At 41.0% G+C, this 14395-nt stretch overlaps 1 protein-coding gene across 1 annotated transcript; it reads right to left on the reverse strand.

Moving 5' to 3' along the window:
* Positions 1-515: 515 nt before the first annotated feature.
* Positions 516-8338, reverse strand: LOC147320073 (endothelial cell-selective adhesion molecule-like; the record flags this gene model as incomplete). Its single annotated transcript, XM_086307598.1, has 6 exons — positions 516-3473; positions 3949-4084; positions 4961-5083; positions 5270-5425; positions 5530-5722; positions 8192-8338. Coding segments are annotated over 6 exons (1293 nt in total), but the record flags the coding sequence as incomplete, so codon positions are not given.
* Positions 8339-14395: the final 6057 nt, after the last annotated feature.

Consider the following 14395-nt stretch of genomic DNA (forward strand, 5'->3'; position numbering starts at 1 on the left):
TGTTAACTTCCAAGGTGCATAAAGAAAGTCGAAAGAGGTCGAGATTCCAGGAATATCTGTAGTGCAAGACTGATGGTCCTGCAATAATGTTGATGGAGTCTTTAGGTTTTTAGCCAAAAACTCCATCAGCTTAAATGAAACTTGATAAAATGGCTCAAATTTGCTGACCTAACAATGCATCTCGAGGCTTCTTAACAGACTTTCGTGCGCTTTACGCTTGTTAACATTTCCCCAAATATTTCTAAGTAGAATGTGAATACTTGATATACTCAAGTAAAGAAACTATAGAAATTTGTCAAATTTGTGCTACATAACTGTATATCCACAATTTTTTTCCAAGGAGTTTAAATACATAAGTACTGAAGTGTGGTGGACCATTTTGAAAGGAGACCTGCCTTATGGTTCTAATCCTGATGTGATGCATAGTGGTGCTCTGCTGCTAGCTGATATATTTGGTGGCCTCTTTTTGATCTTCAGTTCAATTCAATTTTATTTACACAGCAAATCACAGTTGCCTCAAGGCGCTTTATATTGTAAGGTGGACCCTACAATAATACGGAGAAATAATACAAAGAAAGTCATATTATTGTTAGTTGCCCAACAGTAATATGACCCGCTTTGGCAACAGTGGGAAGGAAAAACTCCCTTTTAACAGGAATAATCCTCCAGCAGAACCAGGCTCAGGGAAGGGCGGCAATCTACCGCGACTGGTTGGGTTGTGGCAGATGGCCGGTTGTATATTTTTTCAGTTTCTTGATCCACTACTGGTCAAAGAAGGTGGCTCCTACTCCCTCTTGTTAAAAGCGAGAGCTTTATCCTCACTGTGCGGGACTGTGTGATCACCGGGTGTCTTTCTCTAATGCTATAAGCTCTTTGCGCCAGTCTAGAAGAACAGGTCCAAATAATGAATGTATGTAATGAATTTATGCTGATGACGCAGATGATGACTAAGTTACAAAAGAATGCCAACACAAAGTGGTAATAAAGGCAAACACGTCCCCTGTTTCTGTTGTCCATAAAGGCTGCACTCAACAACGTGCTACCAATTACCCCCCAAAATTCACATATTTACAATTTGAATGCTGCAGGCAACTTTAAATGATTAGTTATTAGCTATTAGCAGTGATGGGAATAACGGCATTACTTTTTTCAGTAATGAGTAATCTAACTAATTACTATTCCTATCGTTACAACGCCGTTACAGTTACTAACAAGAAAATGCGCTCCGTTACTATTTTTCAACAAACAGACGATTGAAGCTGTGTTCAGCTTACTGCATCTTATATCAGTTGCATGGAAGTAGCTGTAAGTAATGTGGACGCTACAGCGTTAAGTAGCTGCGCGCGCTCCCGCGGACGGTAATCATGATCACTGTCTAACGAAAAAGAGAGAGAGAGAGAGAGAGTTTTGTGACGTTTAGCGTGTTTGGAGTGTGTAGTTAGTGTGTAGTGTTGTGGATAGTTTTGTGTTGTGTGTCAGAACAATGAGGCGACTGCTGTCTCCAGGTAGAAACAGGAGTGATACACCTGCTGCTGTCAGACCTGCAGGTATCAGGCTGTGATGTTCTCCTTTATAGTGGACAGAAATTGTGTTTTTGGAGTGGCACAAATAATTTGTGTTGCATCTTATTGAATGCAGAACAACTGATTGTTCTGTAAATAGTTTGAAATGGTTATTTAAAAAATCAAGGTAAAAGGTAAATGGATGCAAATAACGTTGTTGTTTGCAAAACTTGTGCATAGGATTTTAAAATTGACAATTTATATTTGCATTTAAAGTTATGAAATATAATTCATTAAACATGTTTGTTGTTGTTACAGTAAAAAATATAACTTTTTCTACTCTGATTTTATGTTTTTTGTCTGATTTTAGATCAATTGTGTTAATACAGTATGTCAAAATGAAAACATAACTGGAAATTCAGACACGTGAGGTTGTGCTGAAAAGAATGATACCAAACAAGTAAACAGTTTTTAAAGGTGAAATGTAGAGGTCAAATCAGAAGTGGTTAAAATGGCCAATTATACCCTGGACCCCAGAGGGTTAAACATTTTTATAAAGTAACGCAATAGTTACTTTTCAAGTAATTAATTACTTTTAGAATATTGTAACTCAGTTACTAACAGTTACTTTTTTGAAGAAGTAACTAGTAACTATAATTAATTACCTTTTCAAAGTAACTTCCCCAACACTGGTTATTAGTACTAGTCAAGAATATAAGCAAATTTACTGTTCTGCAGTCCTAAACAGCTCAGTATTATCAGAAGCTTTTGCTCATCTGTATTTAAAGAAGTGAGTTTAAAAGCATTTTGAAAGCAAGTTGAAAACCCAACAGAAGCAAAGCCAAGAAAAAGGATTAGGATACTTTGCAAGGGCAAACTTTATCACACAACACATTATGTTGTCTTTTGATGTCTGGTGCTGAAATAGAGTTAATAATACATAGATTAAACCCAGTGTTTATGAGCAACATTCTCCTTCTTAAACAGTAATGACCTATGAGTCCTTCAGGTAGTTTCTCTAAATAAAGACAATGGATAAAGTGTAGCATGCTGGTGCTCTTTTTTTTCTGTCCGTGAGATTAGCACACACAGCGTTCCAGCTGCGGTTAGTAAATGGCAGGAGGAAAACAGTTTGGAAGAAATTACATTTAAAAATCTAAATATGAAAAATGAAAACATTAAAATCCATAAAGTAGAAAAGATGATACTGGACAAATGTATGAAAATCATATCTATACATAGTTTCAAATGTGTACAGTGCATACAGAGTACAAAAGAACTATAAGTAAGTATTCTTAAAGGAAGTAAACAGTGTGTCTGAGAGCTTGTTGGCATCAGTAAATGACCTTTCATTTTGAATTCTTTGCTAAATATTAAAGTCCCTTTGAAAAATCAGCAATTGATCCTTTGTGAGAGTATTCCCTTAGCTCATGCTAGACTAGAGATCCGGCCTGGTTCTGTGCAGGAACCATAATGGGCACGCCTCCCATTCGGGTGATGTTGGAGGCCATGATGGTGGAGGTGGGTAGTGGTGGCGGGGAGGGAGCGGTCTGGAGCTGCAGCCGAGGCTGGTTGTACGTTTGCGGCAGCGCCTGTGCCTGAGGCAACTGGGTGTAGCGCTCGGGTCTGGGCATGGAACCGCCATTGCTGCCGGCCTCGGGGGACAATGGCTGTTCACGTGGCAGGGTGGTGTTGTTGTTGTAGCTGTAATGGGTGGGAGTGGAGGCCCCTTGGTGGCGGGACGGTCTATAGCCGGCATTGCTGCCTGTGGCGGTGATGATGGATGCAGTGTCTGAGGGGGGGCGCTGTGGATACTGCTGCAGGTGGTGGTGGTGGTTGTTGTGGTGATGGGAGGACTCTTTGTGGTGTGGGCTGGAGGCGATGGAGGACAGGGTGCCATTCTTGGAGATGATGTCAGAACCCATGCCGCTCTTAGCCCATGACACACGCTTGGGAGCCTGAGCATCCTCCCTGTAGACATCGAGGTGCAGGATTACTTATTTGTGGCGTGTAGATTACTTTTAGAAATGCATAATTAGTTCACAGTAACACTGAAATGGAGTACTTCATTAAATCTTGAAACTATGGTCATTTGTTTCTGCTATCACAGGATATGAAAATTAAATCTGAAAAACAGGCTTCTTAAACAGGTGTGATAGAATCACTTTAGTTTGAGAAATGTGCAAGATCAAAATGTGCATTCCTGTGCAATTGGTACATGTCAAAAGTAAAACCTGGGTCATCTGCAAAGGACTAAAATGAATTTGATTCAAAGCAGCAGCAACAAGAACTTCATCTACCAACGCTGCCACTTATGACTTGCCTGAACTGACACTGTTTAGCACTGTGGCAAAAGGGTCCTGGTTCAGATCTGCTGGCCAGCTGAGATGCTGTTACGAATTTTAAATGATAAAATTCTGCTTGCATTTAAGCCACACTGACTCACTTGATTTCATTGGCCAAGTCATCCTCGTTGTTTCTTCTCCTTATCACGAAGACAAAAGCGAGGCACACAAAAAGGAGGAAGATGAAGCCAGCCACTGAGCCAACTGTGGCACCAACAATCACCCCCACTTTATTGGCTGGAATTAAAGAACATACAATTACTATCTCAAAGAATTTAAAAACACTTTTATTACCTCATTTCGTGTAGAATCAATAGTACTTGTACAGCACTGGCTAGAAAAGCAGATTAATGTTTTATATTCGAGTCATGTAAAGATGTCCTTTCTGTTTGACATAGAGATGGACTAATCAGGTGACCAGTTGTGCTGTGGCCTAGCAAATCAGTTTTAAGCTACAATTCAGTTTCATTTATATAGGGACAAATCACAACAGCTGTTGCCTCAAGGCGCTTTATATTGTAATGTAAAGACACTACAATAATGCTGCGATGTTGATCACTAATTTACCGCTGTCCATTGTTTTCAGGCTTCTGCAACATTATATATTCCCAGGACGCTAGGTTGTGTTGGGCATGGTTGACTGTCCAGACTCATGTTAAAGTAAGACAAATTCAGCCAACTTTGACAAAAGTATAATTTTCTTAGCTGCTGAATAGAAAAGTCAGCTAAGCTAATGGTTACAATGTAAAATGTCACAGCCCTATGCTAGCAACGTTAAACATGTCTGGCAAACAGGGTTTGTTTTTTACTTTGAATCTGTGTAAGTCATGAGTGATAGGGGTTTATAATGATACTTTTGCTAAATTATTGTATATTTGTAATATTTTAATATATATGTAAGAAAGTTCGCTGCATATTCATTTAGTTTTCTTATGACGTGTCAGCAGTCATAAGAAATTAGTAGGATATGATCGTGTCCAACAGAAATAATTAATTACATCGATGCTCGCTGTTCATGCTTGATAATAGTGTATCTGAATGTGTGGTCCATAACTATTTTTCATCACTTATTTTTATTAATAAACCATAACCAGGGTTACACTTGCTGCGTACAGTTGGTAATGTGCAGGTCGATTGCGCAGCTCTTTTCTGCCACCGTGTTGCTGGCTGTGCACACGTATTTCCCCGACATGTTGCTGCTCAGGTTGTTCAGCTTCAGAGTGCCAGTCTTCTCATCTAACACAGCAGTTTACATGGAAAAGACAGTCAAACACACATGAAGACACATTATTTCACATGTATAACAGTTCTCAAAGATGTGCTAAGTGACAATCCCAAAAGACGGTGTGCAGGCTGCTTTTTCTATCAATAATTCACATTTATAGCAAACAATGACTCTTTGTTTTTTCGCTGTGCACTCACTGAGCATGGGTGAGAAGAAGACCTCAGAGGTGGGGCTGGTTTTCTTCCACTTGTACAAAGGAATAGGTTTCCCAGAGCTGGACATGCAGATCAGAGTAACATTTCCTTTTACCTCTGGCTTCCCTGTCATAGAGCACTTCGGAACAGAAGGAGGGACTGAGGGGAGAGGATTATGTAATGTTTTATTACAAGACTTTCTGTTTTACTGTTTCACAGTGAATCTGAGAAGTACAGCTGTGCAACGGGTGAATTTCCCTTACCTTTCACATCCAGGGTAACCGTTTCAGTAATACCATCATTAACAATCTGAAAGATGTAGCTTCCTGAATCGGACTCCCGGGTGTTGTTGATGTAGAACGACACATCTGATGATGGCATCTGATGTAGGAAACCGACACAGCCCTTAAACTGTCCGTCAAACACCTTCACCTCGTTGTCGGTGTAGGAGATGATCTGGACAGAAGGACAGAAAGCAAGCGTCACATGAAACAAAAAGAAGATTAAAAAAAGGGGGTTTTTTGGGGTCTTTTAGTACATAAAAGAAAGCACACGAAGAAGTAGTTGTGCATAACAGATATCACTGACCTGTGTCACTGACATCCAGGTCAGGGATGTAATGGACTTTGTATTTATCCAAAACATTTCCAGAGATTTATTTGCTAAATGTCCAAGTGCAAGACTTTAAAGAAAAGAAAGTTTCACTAACACTGGTAAAATCAGCAGTGCTTACAGAGGAAAGTTCAGGACATCTTCAACAACTCACCTTAGTATCACTGACATTGGACAGAAGTTAGCTTCACTGACTCATCAACCTTTACTGGACTCTACACAAAGTTTTACAGCCTCCTCCAAAGCAACTACACATGACGCATATCGGCAGGTGAGGTAAACAGTGCACGGCGGACTCACAGCCCACACTTTAAAAAGGTACGTTCTCAGTTTAAACATTGGACATGTTTTCTATGTTCAGTTGTGAATAAAATAAAATCTAACCTTCACATTTCCACCTATAAGGCCAAATTAAACAGTAATATTAATGTTCTTGAACCTGATCTATAAATTCTCAGCTCTCATTCTCTGCAATTTAATTAACACAAATTATGCAGGTCTGTATTGTTAGATAAATACTACATTCTAACGAATATGGCTCTTGTACAATAAAAAACAAAACACAACAAAAGAAGCCTGATATAAAACCTAGTTCCAGCATATGTATCTCTGCAGTGGAAGGGGCTGAAATACAGTATAAATAGAACGGTTCAAGGCAGATGCATCATTTACAGTAAAAAGTAAAGATGTTCTTAGATTAAAATCTGTTTTCTTTGAGTAATCTAGTCACCTGATGGTCTGGACCTTGATCACTTGCTGTAACTGATGGAACCTTGAATTCTGCTTTATACCAGAGAATCCTGAAGGAAAATCTCCTGCCATCAGCTTGTATTCTGAAATTCTGGTGCATAATTTGAGTTATGCACCAGGAAAGTGATCCAGAACATAGCAGCAAAAGAAAACAACTTAAATCTGATTGAGATGCTTTGGCAAGACCTTAAACAGACCGTTTATTCTCAAAAGCCCTCCAATGTGAAAGAATTAAAGCATTCTGCAAAGAAGAGTGGGCCAAAATCACTCCACAGTGATCTAAACGCATCATCGCCTGTTACCTTAAAGGTAAGAACGGTGAGGAGCAAAAACTGTCTGTTTAAGAGAGAAGATGAACTGAGGGGCTGCACCAAGAACTCATGCATTGGTATTTATGATTACTTTCAACTACAAATGATGCCAAGCAACTCTAATAGCATTCAAAAACAAAACCAAGAGCTGGAAAAGGCACAATAGGTTCTTGTCAATTATTTTCTCCATATTACTATTATTATATTATGCATAGGAAACATATATTAGCAGTTTGGAAAAAATATCACTTTGTCAAATTTTAGTTACTTACATAATTAGTACCATACCACCCCATTAGAGCACTTTGCTCTCAGACTGTAGGCTTACTTGTTGTTCCTAGTTCATTTAAAAGTAGAATGGGAGGAAGAGCCTTCAGTTTTCAGGCCCCGCTTCTGTGGAACCAGATTTGGATTGGGGAGACAGACACTATCTCTACTTTTAAAATTAGGATTCAGAGTTTCCTTCTTGCTAAAGTAGTACAGTTAGGGCATGATCAGGTGACCCTGAGTTATGCTGAGGCTGCTGGAGGATTCCCATGATGCACTGAGTATTTCTTCTTCAGTCACCTTTCTCGCTCACTATGTGTTTATATACATATTATTTCTAGTTATTAACCTCTGTCTCACTTCCACAGCATGTCTTATCCTGTTTTCCTTCTCTCACCCCAACTGGTCGCAGCAGATGGCCCCGCCCCTCCCTGAGCCTGGTTCTGCCGCAGGTTTCTTCCTGTTAAAACTGAGTTTTTACTTCCCACTGTTGCCAAAGTGCTTGCTCATAGGGGGTCATATGATTGTTGGGTTTTTCTCTCTATTATTGTAGGATCTACCTTACACTATAAAGTGACTTGAGGTGACTGTTGTTGTGATTTGGTGCTGTATAAATAAAATACAATAGAATTGAACAATTTGTCAGAGGGGAATTGCTCACTTTATCTTGTCTAAACACATACGACTCTGAATAGATTGCAGTTAAGTTTTGTTCTTTTATCAGTGAAAATGTTTTTACATTTAATGAATGTTTCTTCCTGTAAAGAGTAAAGTAAGGTGAGACACTAAGGGAAATAATAATAAAAAAAAAAACCCTGTATCCTTTCCCTTCCTGAGTTCTCTTTCTTCCCCTAAATCTATTTGATTGTGATCCTCCTTTTGGATCATCTATCTGCACAGCACAGTAGTATTAGAAACCTTTAAGTCTTTTCTTGTCTTGGCTTGATATACAGCATATTAGACTTAAGTGTAATTGTTTCCTTACCATCTTCATCTGGCTGGTGTTAGGCATCAAAAAGTTCCAGGCGATACTCTTGGAATTTGGGTTGCCGCCAGTGTACCGGGCCTGCAGCTCCACATACTGACCCTCGATCACTTCTCCATTTTTCAGGGGTATTAAAAAGTTGGCCCATGTGCCTGGATGAAGGAAGAAAGGGAAAAAACACACTGTAAAAATCACAGTTTTTTATTACTTTTGTCACGGACCCGGTGCCGGGGACTCGGGGTTCGTGAACAGTGTGGACCTTTATTGTTATTAGTGTATTGGATGTATGTTTGCTGCACTGTGCTCTTGTGTTCCATGCTGGTGTGTGTGTGTGTGTGTGTGTGTGTGTGTGTGTGTGTGTGTGTGTGTGTGTGTGTGTGAGGCTGGAGGATGAAGGACAGCCACCTGCAGGCCTGATGGGTGTGGCCCTGCCAGCTGCTGGTCACGCCTAGCTTACCACACACCTGCTTCTGATCAGGATCGTCGGGGGAGCTACTTAACAGAGCGATGGAGCTTCCTCCGGCGCAGGATCGTTGAGTTAGACTCCATGTCAGTGTTTCTAGTGTTGTTAAAGTGTATGCCTGCCGGAGTTGGTGCCATAACGGCTGTGTCTGTGTTTTTCCCCAGGAGGACAGCGGAACACAGGACTGCAAGACACACGGGGTGTGTGAAGGCACAGGGGCAGAGAGCACGGGATACCAGCACTTGGGAGAAGACACGTCACGGGAGTTGAGGGAGCACTTTTGGAGATTTAATGTGTGGTGTACAATTACCTCACTGTAAATAAACCCACTGTTTATTCCATTAAGTCTGCGTTTTGGGTCCTTTCTCCTACATCCCCCACGGTCTGCCCTCCAGACCGTGACAACTTTTATACACCACTGTACATGTAATCAATAATTGTAATCTCTATATTAATTTCTATTGTTAATCTCTGTCTCTCAGACAGTGTGTCTTTTGTCTGCCCCCCTCACAGCCAACCAGACGTGGTAGAAGAAGAAGCCGTCGCTCCCAGAGCAGAGGCTTCTTCCTATTAAAAGAGGTTTTTTTTTTCTTCCCACTGTCACCAAGTGCTTGCTCCAGTTGCTAGAATGTTCTATGTAATACCGCAGGGTTTATCCTACAGTATAAACTGCCTTAATGTTGTGATTCAATTGAATTGAATTCTGACTCTGAATCATTACCTGTACAGTTGAAGGTGCAGCAGGAAACCTGTTTGGATTGTTCTTTGTTTCTCATGCCTGTTTCATGTTTGATGTCATATTTTTTATAATAAAAAGGTTATAAGCAGAATGATATTATAAGATTAATGAGGATCTGCTTAGCTTCTTTTTAATAATTGCCATTGATACTCCGTGTACAGGAGCGGAAACAATACTATTACGGGTGCAGTGCAGTGAATTACAAAGCTTTTTTTTCTTTACTTTTTGCTTTTTGCTAATTATCCAGTGCTCTTCTGACTTGTTTCTAATTTCTTTTTACGTGTATCTAAATATTTGATATGGACTCTGTTTATTTTGTACTTTTATTTACTGTGTCATCAGAGTGACAGGTATCTGTGCATTCATCCCTATCCAACTACATGGAGATATATCAGTGGATATCATCCCCCGATGAAAGAAGCTCATTTCAACAGAGTTGTGCATATTAGCATATTTATGACTTCCTTTGTGTCATGTAGGTGAATATTACATCGCTAATTGCAAATTCTAATAAACATTCTACCCCAGTTGTGTGTTCATTTGCTTCTGTTTTGCATTTAGTATGATCACTCCTGATAAATTACACAAGTTTTTTTTCTTTTTCTTTTTTCATTTGAATCTATTCTTTGGAAACTTTGACTTTTACAAGTTATCAAAAAAGACAGACAAAAATGTTTATTTCCTCAGGACTACTGTGTGAGTGCAATTTTGACTGGGGATACACATGTAGTTTCTAATATTCCAGTCCAATAATATATATCCTAATATTCCAATATGTCTGGATGTGTTTCAACAGCTGCCAAATGGCCAAGATGCTTTTAGAAGCTCTTATGTTTCTGTAATGTGTCTAAAATTTGGCAAAGACTTCTTTTTGAGAAGGATCTTTATCGGATGCTGATAATACCTACATTTAGAAAAAAACAGGAATTCAGTGCACAATGTTCCTGCTCACTGCAAATTTATTGTGACTAAAGAGATTATTTAAAAATGATTATTATTTGTTTCAAAACAAAAAAAATTCTCACTTTCCATGAAAACAAACTCTACAATTATAAGTATTTTATCATATTTCTGCCCTATATTAAACAAACACAGATTTATTGAGGACAGTATAAATCAGGCTTACACAATTCAGCCATACGCCACATCTGTGAAATAGTAAGATCTTGCTCAAGCTCTGTCATGATAGGAGGCAATAAGACGCAGGGTTTATTCAGCACGGACTACTTTTATTGAACTGTAGCACCAGTGTACGTGGCTACATCAATTTTCCAAAAACATACAGTGTTCCAGCGACCTCTAGTGGCCGGCCCCATAGTAGCCTTACTAGTACAAGAAAAATAAATCTCACAACATCTTCCCCTTTAACAAAAGTACTTTAAATATAAAACAGTGTTGTCAGAACGTACGACATCACAGGGGTAGACTACCCTCAGTCCTGATAAGGTATTATTCTGCCCTTAGAACATAGAAAGGAGATAGTCCTCAGTCTCCCTTTGGAGCATCCCTTTGGCAAACCGTGTCCCTATTGACTGGACTGGGCAACAATGTCTTTTCGAGTACTGCAATCGTTTGCCAGGGGCCATTGGGCAGAGGAGTAGTCACGAGGGGTTCCCGTCGCTGTGTAGGCTTGTGCTCTCTGCAAAAGTTGCATGATCTCACCTTGTGTGTCATTTGAAGTCCAATGGTGGGCCACCACACTGTTGATCTTGCACGCTCTCTACATTTAGTTAGTCCTTGGTGGCCTTCATGTAATTGGTCAAGGACACTGGGTCTGAGTGCTGTGGGAATTACAATGCGATCGTGGTAGAGCACTAGACCGTCTGATTCTGAAAGGTGGCTTCTGGCTGCATAGAAGCCTTGCAGTGATGAACTCTTTGCCATTCTCAAAGGCCACCCTTGTCTGATGAAAATGATTGCTTTTTGAAGCTCTGGGTCCATCTGTGTAGCACTGTGAATTTCCTCCAACTTATGTGACTTGATAGGTTTGCTTGTCACTACGTTGCTCACATATACCTTGACCCGGCTGTCTGTCTCGAACTGATAGCATCCATGCAGTGGATGTCTGGAGAGTGCGTCTGCCACCACTAACTGTTTACCGAGAACATGCTCAGCAGTGACACTGAATCACATCAGTCGCATCAGCAGTCTCTGACATCTCAGTGGTGTTTGGTCAAGGTCGTATGAGTTGATCAAAGGCACCAAGGGCTTATGGTCAGTTTGTACACATACATGACCCATGCCTTGGATGTAGCGGGAAAAACGTTCACAGGCCCAGACAGATGCTAAACACTCTTTTTCAATCTGTGAATATCTTTTCTCTGCATCTGTGAGAGTGCGAGAACAAAAAGCAACAGGCCAAAACTCCCCGTCATGGTCCTGTAACAGTGCAGCATGCAGGCCATAGCTGCTTGGACCTGTTGAGCTTAAGGCCTGATGCTTTGATTGTCAGTAATACTGCATCTAAGCGTTGGTCATGCTCCTCTTTCTTAGCCCCGAAAACCAGTATGTCGTCCATCACAATGACAGTCCCATCTAGGCCCTTGAGCAAAGTGCTCATGAGCCGCTGGAAGATCTCGGGTGCTGTTATGCCAAATGGCAGACGCCTGAAGCAAAACCTGCCCATGGGAGTTATGAACGTGGTCAGTTTTTGGCAGCTGGGGTCCAGTGGAATTTGCCAGAACTCACTGGAGGCATCCAAAGTGGAGAAAACTTTGGGGCGATCATGGCTCAAAGAGTTGGGAGTTCGGCTTGTGACCGGAAGGTTGCCGGTTTGAACCCTGGCTCGGACAGAAGTGTCCTTGGGCAAGACACTTCACCTGCCGCCTACTGGTGGTGGTCAGAGGGGCCGATGGCGCGATATGGCAGCCTCGCTTCTGTCAGTCTGCCCCAAGGCAACAGTGGTTGTGTGACTGGAGGAGCTATTGGCTTTTGCGGTATGTAACTTACTTTGTTAACTTACATTACAGCAAATTTATGCATTTTGTCCACGTGTTTATTTTTCTGTTTTGCAGCTGGTCTGAAGGCTGGTGTTTATTCTCTGCTGCAATTAATCATGACTTGCGGTGAAGCTCTATGGAGTGGCTCGATGGACAAAAACATAAATATTACACATGTGGCCCAGAGAAAGAAGACTCGCGTTGTGAGTTTGCTAACCCTGATGTTTCCCTGCACATCAAGGATTGCTGTTAAAGCAGAATTGAAGTGTACTGTTCAAACACAGGGATTTTAAGTGGCACCATAGTGGGTTAAAACAAACAAACAAACATAAAAAAAAGGCATGTCGGTTTTTCCTGTGACTTTCATATTGTGGACAGTTAGAGCAAGGAATGCCAATTTCTCATGGTGAATCTTCAAAGACAGAGCAGAGTGGGTCTGCTTCAGTGGCGCACTGATCAGGTAATGAAAGCTGAACTTGTGTGAATTTCACTCTGGGTCTGTAAAAACTCAGATGAGCAATGTTCTGCCTGTAAAACATTGGTTTGATGTGTAAGTAACTAATCCACACCAGGATTATTTATAATAAAAGCATTTTTTTTAAAATTGTGGATTTACTACTTTTCCTTGATTATTAAAGGACTACAACACCCAAACTAGTCATTACCTTTGCTTTAATTTTTCCTTTTTTTTATTATAGCGAAAGTAGTCTTCAGGAAAAGTTCTCCAGGCTTCTTGAAGGACATTCAATTCAGTTCAATTCAAGTCAAGTTGGCTTTATTGTCACTTCAACCATATACAGTTTAACAGTACACAGTGAGGCGAAACAACGTTCCTCCAGGAACCAAGGTGCTACATGCAACATCAATTTACAACATAATTTAACAGAAAACTCTAAACTAGCTAACTAAGAGGCCTAGTTAGCTGGCTAGCAGAGACAAGACAGACTGACCTAACATAAATTACAACATAAATTAACAAAAAACTATCTAACTATCTAAGGATGACTTTTTTTTTTTGTTATCAGACAGCAGACAACAAAGTGCACGTGCAAATGTGCAAACAAGAGCAGCAAGTGACAGTGTGACAAAAAAAAAACACAACGTAACATAATAATAAGGTTTTGTGATGATGAGTTGAGGTAGTGGAGGAACAGTAAACATTCCTTAGTGTAGCAGCAAAAATTAGGAAGTGCAGAAGTTAGTGCAGAAAGTCCAGTAATAATATTGTGCAAAAGAGCATTTACAGGTTGGTGTGTGCGATGGTTTGGTGGTGTAGGTCAGTGTGTTTGTGCTTGTGTTGATTAGTCAGTCCAGTCTCAATGTTTTGAGGTAGTTGAGTTAAGCTGAGTGATAATGTTAGTATGTGTGTGTGTGTGTGCGTGTTTATCAGTCAGTCCCTTTTTGCTGAGGAGACGGATGGCTTGTGGAAAAAAGCTGTTGCACAGTCTGGATGTGTGTGCCCGAATGCTTCGGTACCTTTTTCCAGATGGCAGGAGTGTGAAGAGTGTGTGAGAGGGGTGTGTCCGATCAGCCACAATGCTGGTGGCTTTGCGAATGCATCGTGTGGTGTAGATGTCCTCAATAAAGGGGAGAGAGACCCCGATGATCTTCTCTGCTGTTCCCACTATCCGCTGTAGGGTCTTGCGGTCTGATATGGCACAGTTCCCAAACCAGACAGTGATGCAGCCGCCCAGGATGCTCTCGATAGTTCCTCTATAGAAGGTGGTCAGGATCGGTGGTGGAAGCCGGGCCTTTCTCAGTCTTCTCAGAAAGAAGAGACGCTGTTGGGCTTTCTTGTGCAGGGAGCTGGTGTTGAGGGACCAGCCGAGGGCCGTCTCCAGGTGGACGCCCAGGAATTTGGTGCTGTCGACGATCTCCACAGAGGAGCCGTTGATGCTCAGCGGTGAGTGGTCGCCTCGTGTCCACCTAAAGTCAACAACCATCTCTTTTGTCTTGTCAACATTCAGAGACAGGTTGTTGTCTTTACACCAGTCCGTTAGTCTCTGCACTTCCTCTCTGTACGCTGACTCGTCGTTCTTGCTAATGAGACCCACCACGGTCGT

This window comes from Aulonocara sp. 'chitande type north' Nkhata Bay, linkage group LG10, assembly GCF_057382095.1.
Source record: "Aulonocara sp. 'chitande type north' Nkhata Bay isolate Kocher_YH1m ecotype deep benthic linkage group LG10, A_spYH_male_GT1.1, whole genome shotgun sequence".
Taxonomy (NCBI): Eukaryota; Metazoa; Chordata; class Actinopteri; order Cichliformes; family Cichlidae; genus Aulonocara; species Aulonocara sp. 'chitande type north' Nkhata Bay.